Source organism: Diuraphis noxia, unplaced genomic scaffold (assembly GCF_037042655.1).
Source record: "Diuraphis noxia isolate RWA-SAM2 unplaced genomic scaffold, SU_Dnox_SAM2 contig0003, whole genome shotgun sequence".
Classification (NCBI taxonomy): Eukaryota; Metazoa; Arthropoda; class Insecta; order Hemiptera; family Aphididae; genus Diuraphis; species Diuraphis noxia.
In genome coordinates, this window is record NW_028301713.1 from 52,838,063 (window position 1) to 52,859,999 (window position 21,937).

The 21,937-nt window shown below is 30.9% G+C and overlaps 1 protein-coding gene across 3 annotated transcripts in view; it reads right to left on the bottom strand.

The window, feature by feature from the left end:
• Nucleotides 1-8,372: 8,372 nt before the first annotated feature.
• Nucleotides 8,373-21,937, bottom strand: part of lov (BTB/POZ domain-containing jim lovell protein) — a 63,911-nt gene continuing 50,346 nt past the window's right edge. For 2 of the 3 annotated variants that reach the window (XM_015524162.2, XM_015524151.2), the window contains exons 2-10: nucleotides 18,237-18,406; nucleotides 17,976-18,147; nucleotides 16,426-16,992; nucleotides 15,964-16,170; nucleotides 15,365-15,619; nucleotides 14,738-14,813; nucleotides 14,303-14,326; nucleotides 13,155-13,247; nucleotides 8,373-13,065 (exon numbers count right to left, since the gene is read on the bottom strand). In XM_015524162.2, coding sequence (XP_015379648.1) covers nucleotides 11,978-13,065; nucleotides 13,155-13,247; nucleotides 14,303-14,326; nucleotides 14,738-14,813; nucleotides 15,365-15,619; nucleotides 15,964-16,170; nucleotides 16,426-16,992; nucleotides 17,976-18,147; nucleotides 18,237-18,394 — 2,640 coding nt within the window. In that variant the 5' untranslated portion in view covers nucleotides 18,395-18,406 and the 3' untranslated portion in view covers nucleotides 8,373-11,977. The remainder of the gene's footprint in view (nucleotides 13,066-13,154; nucleotides 13,248-14,302; nucleotides 14,327-14,737; nucleotides 14,814-15,364; nucleotides 15,620-15,963; nucleotides 16,171-16,425; nucleotides 16,993-17,975; nucleotides 18,148-18,236; nucleotides 18,407-21,937) is intronic. The other variant, XM_015524157.2, reaches the window with a different exon arrangement.

A 21,937-nucleotide genomic window follows, 5' to 3' on the forward strand; every position in this document is an offset into this window, starting at 1 on the left:
ATTAAAACCAGAAGTTACTAAAGGGATTTGTGGAAACTAGTTTTGACTAATTAAAACTAGTTTCTACGGTTTTCGGGTTTTAAGTCTAACATATTCATATATATATATATATAATAAACATATTGTATAGGTACTAAAACTAACAAATATCGATTTTTATAAAGGGAAGTGATTTACAAAACTGTTTTAAATTTGTAAATAATTTATAAGTAACAACACTAACAACTAGTGCAATGCAAATGAACATTTCGAGTAAAAGAAAATAATTTGTAATAATGTCTAATAACTTACACATTACACATACTAATACGCATGTACAAATTCAAATACATTTTTAATCAATAAAATAGAATGCTAGGGAATCTTACTATCAATTTAATATGAAGATCAATAATTAATTTATTATGTTTTCTATATAATCTACAAATATAAAATTAATATGTTATTATGATTATTAGTTACACTATACCTACATTACTTACAATATATTTCTTTTTTTTAAATAATTATTTTGTAAAGCACAACGTCTATGCGTGATCCTTAATTATTATTTCGATTGTTGGTCTTAACCGATCCTAATGCTAGTCTGATTTCTTTTGAAGTAAATATAAACATATTTTTTTCGTGGTATTTATGATATCAGGTCGTCAATCATAAATGATAAGAGTCAACTAAGTATTATGTTTTGTACGAAAAAGACTTAAGTTTGGCCATAGAATAGTAAGTTGTGTGGGGTGTTTGCATCGGAACGATTGATGAGCGTGGATTCTTCGTCCCTTTTTAGGTCTAGGATTGTGCCATAACATCTTTTTTATTTTATTTATAATATTCAAGCTTGATAAGCACTAAATGTGTTTTTTTTTGGTACACTGATCATTAAAAAAATTATATATTAAATGTTCATATAATTCAGTTGATGATTTTTATACGTTACCTCCACACTTGTATAACACAGAATCTGCAATAGTTTTAATATTTCGTATTTAGATTGATTTCAATAATACTGCTTATGCATTTATGCAGATCATCATGAAACGAATAAAATATCCAATAAAAAATATGTATAGAAGACAAATATAGCCTGTAATCCATAAAATAACTTCTCAGACTATTAATTATTACACTAAAAGAAAAAAAAAGAGAAAAAAATGTTTGAAATATAAATACAATCTGATAAATAATGTATTCAATTTAGTGTATTTAGTTTTTTTCAATAATTTGCTAACAAATAATGTATAATGTCAGCTATGAACAAACAATGTTTTAAATCCAAACAAAGGAATATAAAACATTTATTTTAAGTCAACCCGTTATATTTTAAATTACTAACACATTGCACCGTGCAGTGAGTATGTGTGCCCTTTAATTTTGGCAAGGAAGATATGACTGCAGTATAGTAGTCCCATATCCCAGGAATATATTTGCAGTATTATTATTTGTCGGCACTCTTACAGCGAGATTTCTATTAATTTCATCTTATTGAGATATTACAACATTGACCTCTAAGTTCACTCGATACAAATGACCACCACCGAGCTGATGGCTTAGTGCGCAATTTTTGCGTCCTCGACCGTAGCCTGTACCGTGTACACGAGCAGTTGACGAGAAAAAACCAATTTATAACACATGCGTTTAGCTTGTCCAATAAACGTTTATGTGCACACTCATGTGCATTATATATTTTTATATATTACGCACATACACATGTATATGATACATATATATTATATTTAATATATACACACAAGTGTATACTGTATGTGCTTCATTCTAGTTTGTCCCCATGTAAAAACCACTCCGGTGTCATAAATCAACCATCGAATAATTAGTTATTGTTGCTGATGGCGCGCCTTGGTGGTCTCTCTTTCTCTCTCTGTACTCTCAGAAGTGCGTGCACAATGCATTTTTAAAAATCATTTTTTAGTTCGTCGAACCTGAATCGCATGTCCCTGTGTATCACTAGTTATGGTGTAATGGCGAATGTAACAGAGGGAAATAAAAAAATAAAATAAAACTGAAGTACATGAAGAAATGAAAAAAATAACTTTTTTGCAAAACACGTACCTATTATACATAGGTATATAGACAAGGAGCAGATGGTATTTATAGACTTTAGATGAGGGGAAAAAAGGAATGAAATCATTAACGATTTAATAAGAAAAAAAAATATGTATCTACTTGGCATTGATTTATTTAGCAAAATTAAGAGGACCACAAAGAGGAGGAAAACCGGCAGCCATATAATTTGACAAAGCCGGTGTTCAGTTGCGTTGATTTATAGAATACCCGTTTTACAGGGCGATTATGCGACTAAAAATACCATTCATCTCAGGGCTTAAGAAATAAATTCTGTTGATTGGAATGTAAAGTTGCATGTACTTCATGTCTGTATAATATACTAAGAATAGTTTTTAATAAATTTGCTATTCCCAAAAATTCTTAAGTCATTATTACTCGTATAATTAACTTGATTCAAGACATGATGACAATCTAAAAATTATATTATTATTTTAATACTACCTTAAAAATATCAATAAAAAGTGAATTAAATAATAACTTTGATTATGTCCCGATGTTTAAAATAATGATTATATTATTATATAAATTACTTCTTATTATGCTGAACAAATAACTCTAATATGCCAACGAACTTATACGAAATAATCGGACCCGACTGTCAACCTGAAAAAATCGTGTCATTCCTCAAGACAACCGAAATAGACAAATACATTTAAGTAAAATAAATATAGTCAACAGTCATAAGCCTCAAAGTCCCCTTATTATTGTAATTAAATTGTTACCTAAAACACAGTGGCGTATTTATGGGGGGGGGGGGTGTAAGGGGGTTTCCATTTTTGCATTTTTCTATGATGGAATTAATACCAATTTGAAACAAAATAAAAATGACGTTTAGTTTAACTAATAACTTGTAATTTGTGTCATAAATATATTTGAACCCCCCTCCCCCCCAGAAAAAAATCGTATCTACACCGCTGCTAAAACATGCAATAGTATAATGTAAATTTAAGCATAAAGCTAATGGCCCATGTCGCCGAAGCTACAAAGATCAATAAAAAAAAAAAACTTTATTAAGAAGATTACATGTCAAAATTTGTTATCTTTGTGTCTTAGATATTGTTACGTGACATGCTAAAAATTAAAAGCATTCGAACAGATCGGTCATAAATAGCTATAAAAGTTTTAAAAGCTATATACCTACATCTCATATCACTAAAACAAATTATTATACAAAGAAACATAATATATTCAAATCATCTTGTAGTACCTATATAGAATATTTTAATATAAGTAATAAATAAAATGTCTTAACAGCAGTTTAAAATTATTAAAATAATGCATTAAAAAATAAAAAACATAGTACATAATAAAATCCATTATAATATTTTCTAAAAAAAATTATGAATTTGAATCTTTATAATCAGTATTTTATCCATAAAAAAAATATAATGATATATAATTGATTTTAATAAAACTGTGAACGTGGTCTTGTGATACAAAGATAATAATTGTTTTAATGAATGATTTTGAACTCTTTAAGAAATAGGTACCTATGCATTTGTTTTGTTTAAACGAGATTATATTAATTAAGAAAATTTTAACTATTTTTTATAATTGTCCCTGTGTATCACTAGTTATGGTGTAATGACGAATGTAACAGAGGGAAATTAAAAAATAAAATAAAACTGAAGTACATGAAGAAATGAAAAAAAATTACTTTTATATATAATATATATAATTGATTTTAATAAAACTGTGAACGTGGTCTTGTGATACAAAGATAATAATTGTTTTAATGAATGATTTTGAACTCTTTAAGAAATAGGTACCTATGCATTTGTTTTGTTTAAACGAGATTATATTAATTAAGAAAATTTTAACTATTTTTTATAATTGTTTAAGATCAAATACAATAAGCTATATTGGTAGTGATAATAATATAAAACAAATTTAAATGGATAGTAAAATTAAAATATAATTTGTGATATATTTCTATCATTTACTTGATAAAATTCTTGCCATTAACATTTAAGATCACGCATAGTATTAAGTAAACAAAGAAACTGAATAAGTCACCCTGCGTCTCTGCTGTAGTTTTGATTAGATCACATTAATGTGTGTGTGTGTGTTTAATTTCAATTCAATAATAAATAATTGCATAGATTTGAAAAACGATTCTGAGTGTATACTTTGGGTCAGAATCTAATTCTGAGGATATACATTTTATAGTTAATTTATATATATATTTTTTTTTTTTTAAATAGTGTAACACAAATACACGATATCCGATAGGTTTAAATGATTTTTGGTAATAAATTGCATATATTATAATACTAAAACATATAATATCATTGTTATAACTCAATATCAAGTATCAACTGTGCGTTATTTAAATATTCATTATTGTTTTTCTGTATGATTCGTGGATTTATCGACCGTTGCATATTCTGTAGTGAGAAATGGTTCGTGTAGTTAATTTTAATATTTATCAACGACATTTTAATAATCCTAAGAAAACATCAGCAATTGATGTGTTGAATACTTAGTATTTATTTAAGGTGAGTATATCACCTAACATGGTAATTATTTATAGGCATGCTATCATCATTCTTATATGTTTAAATAATGCATAGATAATGGGTATCAACCTATTATACTCAAATTCTGATTTTTTGGAATTATTTAAAGTAGTTAGAGACGACATTTTAAAATATTGGGATTTTTAAAATTATTTAAGGAGAATCCTGAGGCAGTGAGGCGATACTGATATTGGTCTTTCAAATGAGAACTTACATGTTCTAATGCAAATTGTGAATTTGATGATTTTTATGAATTTCAATCGATATTTGAACAAATTAGGTTTCTGAATTCATTTACTTTAAATACAAAGGATTATGGTATTGATTGTTAAGTACTTTGTGAATGGATATGAGCACGGTAATAAATTCAGCGCCGTCGCGTGAACCCGGCAAATAGGACATTTGCCGGGGCCTCGCTCTTTTAACCATATTTTTTGTAAACTATAATATGTTTAAAATCTAATATAATAATTTATTAAGCAATATTTTTTATAATAATAATATTAATAATATTATGATATTTAATTGTAATAAAATCAATAATATTAGTAATATTAGTTACTAAACAGTGTAAGCTAAAAATATTTAGTATTTTTAGAAATTAATTCTTAAATATTTAATTCGCATGTAAAAATAAAAGTATAACATTTAATTTGAATTGATTAGTAAACAATTTATTAAACGTGATTGTGGTCAGTTTTAAAGATTTTTCCAGGGCCTCACAAAATCTAACGACGGCGCTGGTAATAATTATAATTAAGTAGGTATATTAATTATATACATTGTCAAATATACTTAGAAAATTTTTTAATATTTCAAAATGCTTGTGATTTAATACTGTATAAGTAATATTGCACTCAATAATTTTCAAATCAAAAGTAAATATTATTCTTTTAATAGAAATTTACCATTAAGTTATAACTCGAAAACTTTTCGATCAAATTTCGATTAGGTACATTAATGAATAGATGTATTCATAAGAAAAATCGTCAGATTTATAATTTGCATTGAAACATATATAGGTTCTCATTTTTTTTAAACTGATATTGGTAATTATTTTATTATTTATTGTAGTTATTTATTTAAATTGTATCAAGAATAATACAATATTGAAGAAGTTTTTAACTTTTAAAGGACTAAAAAACTGTACAAATCAATTAAATATTTTCTTACCTCCCGGATTTTATTTATTAACGTTAAAAAAAAATGGTCACTTTCCTAAACTCCTGTTTTAATTAATTATCATGAAATTTTGAAATGTATAAAAAATGATAATGAAATAATAATACGCGTGTCCTGTAACACAATTATATTGTTGCTGATTACGTGAAATCGAAGACCACGCATTTGTATGCTAATGAGTTTCTCATAGAAAAATTAAAAACCAAATATCTAAAATCTTTATTCTTGGGTGTTTGTAACTGTATGAGAAGTGTTAAAATATAATAACCGGTAAACATCACTACGATTGTCAAACGTAATACGATTTCCCAATTACGTTATGACTTATAATTTATGAAAATCTCCCTATATGTTTGGTGAGACTTGTGCACGAGAGGCTTTGAATATGTATTTATTTAATTGAATAAAATAGAGATAATATTTAATATCGATTCTCTTCTACATCTCTATATTCATTTCCCGTCCCTTTTAACCCCCCCAACCCCCACCTCCCATGGAGAACACTTACCAAACAATTATCATTATTTAAATACACTTGCTCCATTTCTTCACAGCTGTTATCACTCACTAATTCGATCAAATATGACCAACTATGACCAAGATGTGTCTGCGAGGCCAAGCATAGGTGTAATAAGAATTATTAAATTTCTATGAGGCAAAGTGAAAGTATCGTTGTCCCACGATCATTGTTGTTATATTATTTTAACAAAAACAATTCGTGTGGGGTCTATTGGGGTACGTCCATGTGGGGCAACCCACCTTATGTCCATCAAGACCAACCCTATTGATGGCAGGGCTCATGGTTTTTCAAACTATATTACTCCCCATCGTTTAATGGCATCACTCATCATATTAGTTCCATTTCACGCAAACCCGTATAATAATTTAAAACGGCTTATGTGTAAATACTAAATAATGATAATATGTATTGCCCTGTGTGTTATGTAACGTTCGATCCGTCCTATTCGCGATTAACCCCACAAAAACCGTGAGATTTCTATGTTTATTCAACTGTTGCCACCAGGCCATCGTTTATTTTATTGTTACTAAACAATAATAATAATTCAAAAATACAAAGAAATCGTTATAATAAGGTGTACACAATTCGTTCAGGTCCATCGGGAAAGAAGCGTAAACCAGACCCGAATTTAAATTAAAAACTTATTAGATGGAGTAACTTACATACTGTACCTATACATGGTCAACAATCGCATTCTCTGACATATATTTTATTCGTTCAGTATGATGGACAATGGATATTAATAAATATATAAGAATCTATATATTTTTAAATTCAATAGAATAATAATTATTATTATTATTGTGCCCTAATCCTAAATATAGAAATAGTAGTTTTAAAAATAAACTAATTTAATAAGAGTTTGTGACAAAGTATCGTATGACAAATATATTATATACTACATCTACAACACACGTCTTATTTTTGAGAATAATTAAGTTTTATATATTCATCACAAAATCTTAGCGTGCCGTCAGGTAAGTTAAGTTATTCAAACCGTTTCACTGCAATAGAAGGTAATAGGTAGGTATATATATTTGTAGTGTCTTAATCATCTGAACGTCACTCTATAGTCTATAATAATACTTACCAAGACCCAGACGACATTAAATTTCATAAAAATTAGTCAACACATCAGTTAAGGTAAATACTGTATTGTAATCAGTAGGTACATACAATTGATCTTTAAAACTGTATTTCAAGAACAACTATATAATACCGTAAGTGACACGATGTAAATCGGGAATGAAAGACAGTAAACATTACTGTATTTTCGGAACGATTACTAAAACTAAAATAATAATAATAATAAGCAGATTGTACTGATTGTAGATAGTAAAGTTATGTTATGCGTTATCGTGATTTAATAATGTATAATATGTATTTTATTCCAACAATTTCATTTTATGTAAAAAACAGAAAAAAACAAAAAATGCTCATGCCGGGCTGCATGAAAATTTATTAATTTAGTTCAATGAAATAGAATGCACCATTAGTTCACTATTTATTTATTTTTCAATAAATATTTAGTAACATTGTTCATACATTAATTATTTGAAATTCAAATCATGAGACTGATTTTTTTTTTTTTTGGGGGGGGGGGGCTTTTATAACGGGAAAAAACCGAATACTGAGCTTATCGAATAACATTTCGAAGAGTGCGACATGACAATTTACTTTTTATTATCTTACTTTTATATTTTTTTTTCCGTTTATACCGACAGCAGACGAAACTATCATACTTATATATTATTAATGTATACGCTATCATCGTATATGACAATTCGCTTGTTATTTCAAAAAATATAATATCATCAATGTTTTTAGTATCTGCTGATCTTGTCCAAAACATATCGAAACTTAAGAGGACGTGGTACCCACATGTTTTCTCTATCTCTGAGTTATGAGTATTTTAAAATTTTAAATTGTTTGTATATCTGAAAATACTCGTACCTCGCATTAAAATTAAAATATAATGAAAATCCTATGAAAAGCCCTCGATAATAATGTTGCCTTTGATTTTTATAAGAGGTTAATTCACTCTTAATATTAAACCAACAGAGCTACACGTGTTCTGCTGAGCGTAAAATTTTTTTTATTAAAAATAAAGTATATTTACAATCTATACATGTAAGTGTATAATGAGTAAGTGTGGTGACAGAGTAATAAGTAATATGTGAAAAAAAAAGAAAAAAGTAACAAGAGGAGGAAGGCTCCCAGCAGTGCCACCTGACCAGAAATTAGGGTTTGAGTTTATTTATTTAATGTTTTATTTTTTTTATTTTTATTTTTTTTAAGTTAGATGTTGAGGAGATCTCTTGGCCATTGCCTTTTTAACCTTCTAGGAATGATGGTAGAGGATAGGCTTTTAATGATGGGGTTTGAATGAGCGCGGAGCGTTGAGTGGAATTTTGAGTAGAAGGATTTTGCTAGGTCGTTAAGGGTTGGCATGTTCAGATCCTTATGGAGGTTTTTATTGGTAACATACCAAGGGGCAGAGGTTATTAGGCGTAGGCATAAGCGTAAAATTTGGTATGTTACCTACACATTTGTAAGACGGAGACAACACATGCGGGTATCACGTCCTTTAACTCGATTCATTATGAGACATTTTCGTTTGATTAACTCCGATTTAGGTAGAAAACCCAATACTATAATTATTTGAAGAATAATTTTCGGAAGAACGAACGCGAGTTTTACAATGTCATTCGTAGGATAAACAAAGACAGAAAATACAAGCGTACCTATATTGTACCCTTAAAATCATATGTTATCGTAGTTAAAAACCAAATCAAAAAACATACATTTAATTGATATATTTTTATTATTTTATTATATTTTTTTTTTATTTATTAATTTTTTTGTAATTATTATTTTGTTTACGAATCGTATAACATCTTATAATTTTTCGTTTTCAACGACATCATTCATCAACTTTTCGATTCCCACAAATAATAATAATAATAATAATCATAATAATAATAATAATAATAATAATAATAATAATAATAATAATAATAATAATAATATTAATAATAATAATGATAATAATAAAGTAAATTAATTAATAATTTCAAAATTAAATTACATTAATTGATTAAACCTAATAACATAATTTGTATTTATCAATACAATACATGTCTCGACGAGAGTTTTAGGACAAAAAAAAAAATACTAAAAACAATTAAATAATGATAATAATAATTCTTAAAAGGATAAATCATAAAATTATAACAGGAACCAATACCAAAAAAATCAACTTAACAAGGTCATCAGAAATGACGCTATTACCAAAAATAAAATAAAATAATAATACAAATAATAACACACTCACAAAATAAAATTTAAGAAAAAAAAAACAGTATTTTTCATAGTTTACTTTAATCCTAAACATCTACTTTCTATAATATTAACAATACAATTTTTTGTTCAATTAATTTACACGTACATGATAAAAACAGACGAAAAAAACACATTTAAAATAGGTTATAGACTATCGGACGTTATGTGATTTAATTATAATATATATATAATATATTTTATTTATAGAATAATTATTATCTAACGAAAATTGGTACATCTAGTTAATGCCCTGAGATGCTGCACCATTATTGTATTATATAAATGTATCTATAAAATCATTAGCCGTATATAGGTATTTTATATGAAATAATATGGTTATGACATAATAATATTATAATATGACGTTTTATATTTTGTTTGTTTGTACATTTGAAAAATATGAAACGGAGCAGAAACACAGCCTTAGGAAATAAAACAGAATAAAAAGCTTTGCTGGAACTTAAGAAATATATAAACTTAAGACATTTACTATTTTATTATAAATAAAAGGTAACAAATAAATCACCACAAAAGTAATACATTGCACTCAATTTAACACACATATTATTATTGTTATATAATATTTTTTTAATATTTTTGCTTTTTTTTTTCCACACAAGTGTATTTATATAACAGACTATATTTTGAATATATTAATTAGTACTATAAATAATGAACTTTTTGTTTTAAGGTATATTTGTGTGAATAATAATCGTATAATAGAATATATTATTATTATCGTTCCTGATATTTATTACTATTATTATTTTTCATTATGTATATAGAAGTACCTGTATTGTATTATAAATGTTTCATGATTACCCTGCATGAGTGACGAGTGTATTTCTCTATAGTTAAGTTTAAAATCCTATTTAGAGCTATTGCAAGAAATTAAATTTAAAAAATTAATCGTTTGCCATGAGGACGTACCTTCGAAACAGATACGACGCATACCGCCATCTCTTATAAACTATTCTCGTATCATTCGCTTATTTGGATTGTTATGGTTGTAATGTTATTAAACTTATTACTGTAATAACGATGACAATAACGATGATGATGATATCAATGAAAGCTGTTATGAAAGTTTGACCGACCGCTTGTTGGTAGACACGTAAAGTTTTAACGTAATTTCGTTGGATACATATTATAATGTTACTTCAGTAACCAAATCTCTGGTAATATTACGTCCAATTAATCACAAAATTGAACAAACGTATGCGTTTTTATGGCTCAGAAAAAAAAAACAAAAACAAAATGGCGAATGAACAGGAACTATAAAATAAAAAATATGTATTGTAGTGGCTTCATAATATACGAGGAACAATATTGTATAATATATTTTGTCGTTTTCTCTTGCTGATTTCGAGGTAAATATCATGTTTTCATCTCTCAAAAAACGTACGAAATGCAGTAAGACTTAAAGCCAACATGTGTGTATAGGAATCACAGTTTCACAGAAGTATACACATGATTAATATCTAATAAAAATAAAAATAAAATTACTGTAACTAAAACTTAGGAACTGTATGTAGACACCATAATGTGTTCGGCTGTATATTAGGTAATTGTATCGTTTTGATTTGTAAATCGGGCTGAGACAAAATTCTATTGTTTCGGATCAATAATCATTATTTATCTTTAAAATGGCTACGTTTTGGTCTAAAATAATATAATTAATTTTTTTTTTTAATATCGATACGACGATCACACTTATAAATATGTACACGATCAATTTGTTTTAAAATCTAATTTACAAGTTTCTTTGTATTCACTAGCTGTAGTAGTAGTAGTAGTAGTAATATTAGTAGTTTTGTTTACATTTTTTTTTCGTACCGAAATTTTTTTTGTAATTTTTTATTATTTTATTTCAATCCCTTATCATTAAAAACGATAATTATATTACACGCGCGAATACGAACCACGGCCGTATACGATTCGACCGAATGGTTATATTATATTATATTTATAATAACTATTATTATTTTTTATTTATAATATTATAATAGAGACATTATTCTAATTGATAACGGATAAGGGCGAGAAGGAAGGTTTGACAGGACTTGCGGTGTGGGTTGGTGGGTGGAGGTAAGGGGCATGCACGCACTTAGTTGCGGGTGGGATACGGGGCGGCGATTCGGCCGAACGCCCGTGACGACGACGACCACGTGGTGGACAAGGGACGCACGCGCTCGTGTACATGACGGGCTTGTGCGCATTTTTCGGAACAGGAAAACCACCGGTATACCCAGCGCGAAGGACGTCGATGTGGCCGAAATTATGTTCGGAGCACCGCGTCGAAGGCCGCCAGCGCGTAGTCCCTAAACACCCCGTGTCAGTCTTGCTCCTTGTCCTTGTCATCAGCTTCCGGACTCAGTCTTTCGTCGTCGACGTCTTCGTCGTCGTCCTCGTCGTCAACCCCGTCGTCTTCGTCACCGGCACCGCCGCCGACGTCACCGCCGCCAACGTTACCGCCACTAACGTCACCGCCACTGACGTCACCGCTGATACCGCCGGCCTTCGAGAAGTCCATGGCCACCACGTCGTCGTCGTCATCTTCATCGTCATCGTCGTCGACGCCGCAGTCATCGGCTCCGTCGTCATCGTCGCAGTCGCCGTCACCCTCACCGTCGCCGTCGACGTCTCCGTCACCATCGCCATCGCCGTCACCCTCGCCACCCGTCGTCGGAGGTTCCGAGTTGCTGCGACTGGCGGCCGGAGATTTCATCGCGTAGTCTAACACGACGGCTGACTGCAGTGGCTGGCCGCCGATCATGTCCTGCAGCCCCAAGTACTGGTGTTTGTCGGCCGCCGACATCGACGACATGTGCTGCTGTTGTTGGTGCATCAGATGTATCATGTCTATGCCCATCGGGAACGTGGACCCGAAGTCCGGGAAGAAGTTGGGTGCCGCGAACGCGGGTGGGTTGAATCCTGGAGGGCCCAGCATGAGGTCAACGGGTTCCGACGGCGGGTTGCACGGCTGCAGTGTCGGGCCGTTTCCTCCGCCCCCGTTGTTGTTACCGGAACCGTTGATATTCGACTGGCCGTTATTACCGCCACCGCCGCTGTTGTTGTTGTTGCTGTTGCTGCTGTTGTTGTTGTTATTGTTGTTCTTGTTACTGCTGTTGTTGTTGTTCGATATGGACCCGAAGTGTAACAAGTCTAGCGGACCGTTTATGTCACCGAAACATTCTTTTTTCAACTGTTCCAGTTTTAGCGATTTTCCGTACTTGCCACGCACGTACATGAGTAGACTGTTGTACGGTATACCGAAAATTCTGGACGCTTGCGATGTGGTCATCTTCTTGTTCCACACATGTTGCAGCGCTTCCGTGAGTTCAGCGTTCGTCCACGACCTGGGAGGGCCACCGCGAGGAGCGCTGTGCTGACCCTTAGGACGACCAACCGGGAACATTTTCTCTGCGAAGAAAAATAATTTTTAATTATTAATAAGCGAATTAAAAGTGTCACGCTATAAATCACATTGTCCGCATGGTTGTTTTGCTTACTTTTCTTTTTACTCGGCGGCGGATTGTCAAACCTCGGTTCGATCAATTCGTTTAACAGTGGGTTTCTGCAGCCGTCCAAACCGGGAAATAGACCTGTTATGAACATCGATAACATTAGAAAAAAATGTTCGTTTACAAACGCATGGACAATAAAATAAAAATGCATAATCTACGATTTAAGTCGTTAGATTTAAGTATTTAGTGTCGTCGCGTCGAACACTTCCCCCGATATGTTACAGTTACACTATGTTACAATAATTTGTATAAAATTATATATTATCATAGTCAGCTGTTGTATTAATCAATTATCATTGTTCATGTGGTTATTATATTATAGGGTGTAATATAAAGTTTGTCAAATACATTATTATTTAGCACCTGAACGATTGATTTACTTTGAATTGTTTTGGAATTATAATATTATCGCCTTGTAAGTTTTAAGTAATCATATTTGTAAATACGAAACAGCAAAGTAATAAAGAAGAAATGAAATGAGGAAAAATTAAAATAATGTAATACTAAACAGTATTAAAATTTTTTTTTTCTGTAAATCCTATGCTCCCCCTTCCCCACACATATTCACAAAATAATTTACAATATGAATAAAATAACCACTCAAGAGAGAATTTAATAAGATGTTTATTGAATACTTCAAAATATATCTCATTCACAATTTATTATTTCAAATATTTAAATACATTTTATTGATTTTAAATTTAAATTTTAAAATCACAATCATATTAAAATCATAAAATAGTATAGTAATACCTAACAAATATTTCAGAGCTAACATTAAAATATAATTGATTTTTTTTATTATGTTCAATGATGTAATAATTATAGTAAACTATTATAATTACTGATTAAATGTATATCTGGTTACTATGCCACTGTATGAAATTTAAAAATTCAATTGTGAAACAATGATTATTATTATTAAATAGAAAATGAAATATGCATTTACTCCTTTTATTTGGTACATTACAACATCAAAGAAAATAATTTGTCTACCTTAAACGCCTAAAAATAATTTTATAATTTATTTTTATGTATTATTCTAGTTTCTAACTAATTCTTTGAATATTTTTTTAATTTTTACTAAACGGTAAACTATTGTAATACGTAATGAAATTTTCTATAAATCTTACCAAATTGTGCATCTATTGGAAACACTATAATAGAAAACAAAAATAAAAAAATATTAGCTTCACGAACTCAACAAATAAAACGAGTTACCTACAGAATAAATCAAAACGTTTGATTACTCTCGTCATTGTTAAAATAGACAATTTTATTGTAATCTTACGACTGCGGATGAGTTTGAAATAAATATAAAATATATTAGACACTTCATATAATAATAAAAACTCATATGCATGTCGAGTGCCTTTTAAAAAAACGAATTCCAAACAAAAAATGATTATATATTGTTATAAAAAAGAACACTAAGTGACACATAAAAACACATGGTCACATAATTACTTGACATGCTCTACCTCTTAGTCACATACACAAGCTTTTTTTGTTTTCTCTAACTTTGTTTTACATTTATTAACTCAATATATATATATATTGAAACTTACTGTGAGGAGGCCCTTGTAGAGATAGCGACGACAACGGTCCAAAAGGTGGAAACAGTGAATTCTCAAAGTGCGGATCCTATAAAATAAAAACCAAAAATATGTATTATGAACTCTTTTTTTATAATTCTGCTAATATTCAATTCATGGGCATGATATGGTAAACGAAGTACATCCGTATGTTAGTTACTAAGGTACAGAACTTAAAAGCTCGTGAAAGTATATAATTTAAATACGAAACTAAAACTGACCATCTAAACTCTGTTAATGACTCAAAATTGTGTATTTTATTTTCATATTTGCTTATAGCACTATAATATTTTTTATAAATACGTACTATTCAAAATATTTCACTAAAAAGTAACTATACTTTTAAACGAAAATCTTGGTTGTACGTTTTAGTTACCACCAAGGGATTAATAATATGTTTTATATTCTATACGTATATTAAAATTTAAAAGTAACCAAAAAATATCATTGTACTTCGGTTGACATTAATAATATTTCCAAGGACTTTAATTTCCAAAACGAATAAGCAAACTAAGTAGTAACGACGAGTCCCCGTGGTAAAGAGGGGTGAAAAAATAAAATACGTAAAACAAAATTTAAGTAGCAAAGACGTGAACTCACGTGTGGATTAAGTGGTATACTCATGGGATCCGGCCCGTAATAAGGGAAGTCCGGATGCCTCTGATGCTGTTGTTGGTGGTTGAGATGATGATGGAGGTGATGGTGGTGGTTCTTTTTGTTACTCGACTGGTTACTATTATTATTGTTATTGTTGTTTACGTTCGGGTTACCACTGTTGGCAGTCAACTCTACCGGCAGACTTTGTCCCAAGTCTCCAATCATTTCTGATTCTTCCACTTCGACCTTCATTTGTTTCTGAATGAGAAAAAAACATATCTTTATAATTGTTTATGTACGGAAAAAAGTACTGTCAATTATGACGTGTTTTATTAAATACGTATTTTATTTAACGAGATTTAAAATTGTATGTGTAATAAAATTGAATATTTAGCTAATACACTCGATTGTAGATATAAATGCCATAATTTTCTCTCTATTCGTGACAATTTCATTTTTTTTTTTATTATGAACAATATTATTTGAATAACTATAAAACATCATCTAATCATTTTTATTTAAACAAAATTAATTTTATATTATGATATAGGTATTCATATTATTCGTCTGTTTAGATTTACAAGTCATATTTGAAAACTCACATTTGCCGATGGCGATGGTGTCCTGTCTGGCCTTTTATTGTTACAACTTAAATTTGTGGGCATGTTTTCGTTATTGATATTTTCATTATTTGGTGACTTTTTCATCGACAAATTTTCGGCGACATTGTTACTGAAGTTTAACGGAGAAGGAGCTTTGCTCAAATCTTGTGGACCAATCGCTTCGCCCGATCTTCGCCTGGGTCGAGCCTAGACACGCGTGTACGCATAATTATGTTAATAAATAATTATAATTATTTTAATGTTAAGCGCATCATACATCATAATATTGTTTTGTATTTGACAAAATTTAACGTTAGGCATTATTGCATGATTTTCTCTTTGAAATTCGAGATTGAGAGAAAATAATTGAAACCCAACGAATGAACAGCCACAAAGGCATACAGTTAGATTAGGTTATGTAATAATGTCATAATTTACGCGTTGTATAGTAGTATGACTTACCTGTTTCCTGCGAGGTGTCGGCGACGGACAGTTCCTGTCGTTGAACGTGATGGGTGGCAGGTGCTGTATCTGTGGCAGACGGATATGTGAAGGATCGTACGGATTGGCAGCAGCAGCGGCCGCAGCGGCTGCGGCGGCCTGGAAGAACATCCTGGTGGTCGGTGACATGCGGCCGGCGGATCCGTCGCGATGGTGCGGTGGCGGTAGACCGAGTGCGTGATGAGACGGTGGCTGCGACTTGTTGCGCGGACTCTGCGGCGAGTCGGCGGTCCGGTGCCTGTGGTGGTGATGATGGTGATGATGACTCTTGCCTGGGGAACTCTGTCCGTTCATCAGTTCGTGGCCGGCGGTCGTGCTCGATTTTCCGCCGCCAGGACTGTGGCCCCTGCTGGAGTGTTGATGGTGATGGTGATGGTGGCCGCTCACGCCGTGGTGATGAGAAGACGAAAGAGGCGGCTGCTGTTGTTGTTGTGACGGTGGTGGCTGAACGTCCGTGGGCGTCGCCGACGACGAAGTGGGCGAATCGACGAACAACGGAATGCGCTCAGTGTGGGCCAGTCCGCGAATCTGCAATCATACAATCGTGAAAGCGATTAGTGGTAGCGATCTATGATCCATCACCCACCCTTAGATATAGGATCTCCCATGCTCGTGCACCCCCGCCCCCCCCATAATCGCCACTTATACATTACATTCATTTGTAATATTTTAGTAGTTGACATGGTCGGTACGAATGAGGATCACGGGTTGTAGTGTCTTGGCTCTACACTGCAGTTACATGAATTGGCTGTCGACCAATTATTTTTCTTAATAATTTTTTTTTTTTATATGTGATACCAATGCCAAAGGTTATTTCATAATTAATTTTTAGACTAAGAATATATTATAATGAGTAAGCATATTTTATTATAATACATAACATTTTGTTATTTTTATTGATTTTTAATGTTCACACCTATCCAAAGTATACCTTCGAGGTTTAAGTCCACTTGCACTATTTTTTCTTTCAATGTAATTGTATTTTATATAAAATCTTACTAACATAAAAATATGTCACTAATCATATATCTATCTTATTGTCGGATTTTTACAAAACAAATTTCTGGTTCAGGTTAGGTTAATCTACAATTAAATCTGTTTTTAGGTGTTGAACATATTTTTGTTAGACATTAATGAAACTATTACTCAAAAAATACAAAAGTATGTCTATAGATTTTATTTTGTTTTTTTGTTAGGTACTCTAATAATAGTATGGGTGGAGAAAATTAATGTTGTAAATAGCTTGCTATTATAGCTGCTTAACCTCAAACTAAGAATCAAACTATAATGATACCGCGGGATTGTTACAATTATATATCAATTTCAATATAATCCTCTTAAGGTTTAGTTTGAATAAAATGTTGTGCAAGTGAAAAAATAAATAGGGTCATCGATACCTATAAAGGAGTTTACGGTTAAGTCCGAGAATTGGTCTTCGTACGTACATAAAACGTTTAGGTCTTCTTCCCAGGATCCCAAATAGCACTAATAATGTTATAATGTTTACGTACTTGTAGCGTTTCAGCAGCCTGTAGCAACAACGGCAACTGTTCCTGGCCAACGTTAATCTCCCCTTTGTACATGAAGTGTATGATTGCTCTCATCTCCCAGTCGGGAAGGTCCTTAAGCACGATCACAGGATGTTTGCACGGGGTTTCAGAGAATAGCCTTTGAAAATATGGACTAGAAAAAATATATGATATAATTAAAAAATAATAAAGATATTATAAATTCCCGAGATACAAGTCTCGAATATAAATTTGGATAAGTACCTGCAAGCGGATAAGACGACTTTGTGGGCTTTAAACTGAGTATTTTCGCAAACCAGCGTGACATCCACAAGAGTTTCGTTTTGAAGGAGTACTTCGATGGCGTCCATCATATGGACTAGGTGATTGTTCCACCGAAGACTGTACTGCGGCGTGTCCATATCCGATAATAACTGGATGGAAGAAAAATAAATAATATTGTTAGAATATAGTCGACTGCAACATTCAATAATTGTATGATAGCCGAGTTATACTAATTATAATTTCTCGTTGAATCGACTACATCAAAATAATAGATACGTGATGATATTATATAATACACAATACGTATTTGATTTTTCGACCTGCAGAAAGACGAAAGATAGTTCTCTCGATAGGTACAACGCAAGAATACGAGAGTATAAAAAAAATTTAAATTATATTCAGAACATTTAAAAAAAAAAAAGCCATGGAGTTTGATCACATTAAATATACGAAATAGTAATTTTGTACAGTATTTTGTGATGACATATTATTATTGTACATTATTTATTGTTAATGAGACTGAAACGGTACATTGAAACGAAATGCGCGCAATATGCAAACATGTTGTCTTCCAAGCATTGTGAAAATCGTAATGAATAGGTATGGTAAAAAGAAAATAGTGTAATTTACATTAGAAAAGGGTGCCTAAACTGTATAATGACAATGTATGGCTTGAAAGGGCGAAAAGTACATTAAAAATGACGCTATCGTAAATCTTATGACCTAAAAGTCTTTTGAAGAAAAAAAAAACTTTATGCGAATAGTTTGTAATGACAGTAAACTCGATATTAAAAACACGGTAAATTAAATTTCTTTATTTTAAAATATCAATAAATAAAACTTAAATGGCTGTCATTTGTTTCACAAAATTTACAATCTTTAAGTTCTGAGTGAAATGAAAAATGTGTGATGGGTATTTTACTATTTTTCTATATTAGTTTTTGTTTATATTTTTTATGCAAAAGTTTCAAGTAATTTTAAATATCGAATTTATATTATAATATGAGTATATATTTATATTTTTAATGCAATATTTTAAAGTAATATCACAACACACCATTGCGCATAAAGTAATTGAAGTCGTACAAAAGATCCAAAAGTCGACGTTTATCAAATCGTGACGTAAAATAGTGCTGGGTTAACATTTTTAAGTACAAATTTAATATTTTGTTATACGTAGAAATAACTGGTAACAAAAAAATCTTGGTATGGATTGACCAGAAAAATCCAGTAACATTTTAATATAATATAATAACATGATTATTTAACACATTATAATCAAATCCATATTTTAACCAAACTATTATGCCCTGACCCTTGGGCCAACATTTATTGCCGTTGACTGTTTCCCTTTACATGAGCCATCACTAACGTTCATATAACGACGTATGTACAATTATTATTGTTACAAAATCGTAAATCGTTTATCTAAGTGTAAAATTGTTCCTCAGAAATACGACGTATCGTGTGGTTAATCGGGTTAAACGTATACAAGTAGATTAATATGAAATTCAATTTCAACCGAATAAGTCATTACTAGCGATGAAAGTTCAAATTAGTCAAGTCGAAACGTAAGTATCGTTATAGTAATTCGTAGGCGTAAAATATGTGTACATTTACCTTATACCTATCTATTATTATATTATTACATAACAGTCATATTGTTTCGAATATTTGCCTCAAAATATTATCGTTTCACTAGAAACGAACGTAATAACAATATCTAATATGTAATAACATCATATTATAACGCTCTCAAAACATGAGCTGCAGGTATATAAATACTCTTAATTATGTAAAAACTCCACGTGAGGACAAACAACAGAATAGATGCAAGGTTATTTTCATGTGGAATTAATAATAATAATAATTATTATTATTATTATTAAGAGAACGTTAGTCGAGACGTTTGTTGTCTCTGTTCTACAAATATTGCATTTTAAGTGGGTAATGAGCATTTTTAATTTGTAATATATTATATTCGCAAAACATGCTGACAAATTGAACAATTAAAATAAAAACCATACTGAAACACAGATAATTTTCTTACCATTAAGTTTCATAGTTGGTCGATTATCATTAATTTTTAAACTAATGAAGCTTAACGTGATCTGTTGAGCATATATTATTTACTATGCTAAGAATTCATAAAATGATGATAACTGCAAATGCATGCGTAGCGTCCATTTAATATAACGTACGTTCGTCGAGAAGAAGGAGTAAATATATATTAATGTGTATGAACAATTGTTTACAATGATACTCTTCGCTACACTAATATATAATATTATCATTTATCATAATGGATACGGCATTCGTGGTCAATATAATTCTGTCCATTGGTGAAATGTACAAGTGTTTTCCGATTTGATGAAATCAAAAAAAAAAAATAATAATCTTTAGTTGTAGTGCATATAATATAGTTTAACGCTATCGGGAGGCCATCGTAATATTATACGAGGGTTTTTTTTGAGACACGCGGAGGCCCCCAAAAAATACGTACTTACATAATAATATTATCCGATTGTGTTTCGTGAATATTCTTCAATCTTCAGTTTTATTGTCGCAAGTCCGTCACGAGTATAAAAAAATTCAACCGATCGTCACTCGTCTCATAGGTGGTGACAGTGATTCCACACATAATATTATATCGTTAAGACTTATAGTATTCTATGTAACGATTGTGTATTGTATCTCTCTCTCTCTCTCTATATATATATATATATGTATATACCTACTACAATATTATAAATTATAATACATGTCGTGCCAATGGTATGGTATCACAGCAATGCGATTTCCACACTACTATACGATATTATAATATAGGTGTCATTTTATTATTATTATTATATACAGCGCGTAATATGCACTCACGCGATAACGATGTTCATATAATATTGTTAAGTGCAACCGATATGAGGTGTGTATATTATTATAATAAAACGAAAAAATGCGCACGGCTGGACTGCAATGCAACAGAGTGCGAGAAAAATAACCGAAAATATTACAAAAACATTTCAATATTTTCATAATATACGATCTCATATTATTATAGACCTTGTTTTTTTTCCTGCGATATCACAATTGAGACGGGGATCAAAATAGTGTTACTCTCTAACACATATTATAGGTCTATACCGGTAGTTGGTACACACTACACATATGCGGTAGCAACAATCGATGAACGAATGGCATACCCCTTCGACGGATAGTATTCAATACCTAGGTGCTCGTCTTATTAGGATTTTTCGATTAGACGAGGATTACGGAGAAGAACGGATTTTTCAACAATGCAAATCTAAACATCAATTTTAATTTTAATAACAGTTTTCAGTATAAATGTAACATAATATAATATTAAGACTTATAAAAACTCAACTTGAAACAGAGGTGTGATAATATACTGATATCATATTTGTTGTATTGTTATATTACATTGCGGAATGGACCGACAATCGCAAATTAATTCAACAGCCCTTGAGATTGTAATGTTTTCATGGTGAAAACAATCGTAAACTAATACCTGCAAGTAGTTCAAGTGCGGAGTCTGTAAATTTGTTTTTTACAAATTTGGTGAGGCATATAGCCCTAGAACTATAAAATATGATCCTACATCACACCCACATTTTATTATTTTATTCATGTAAGATTTAATACAGACCTCGCACGATAGTCAA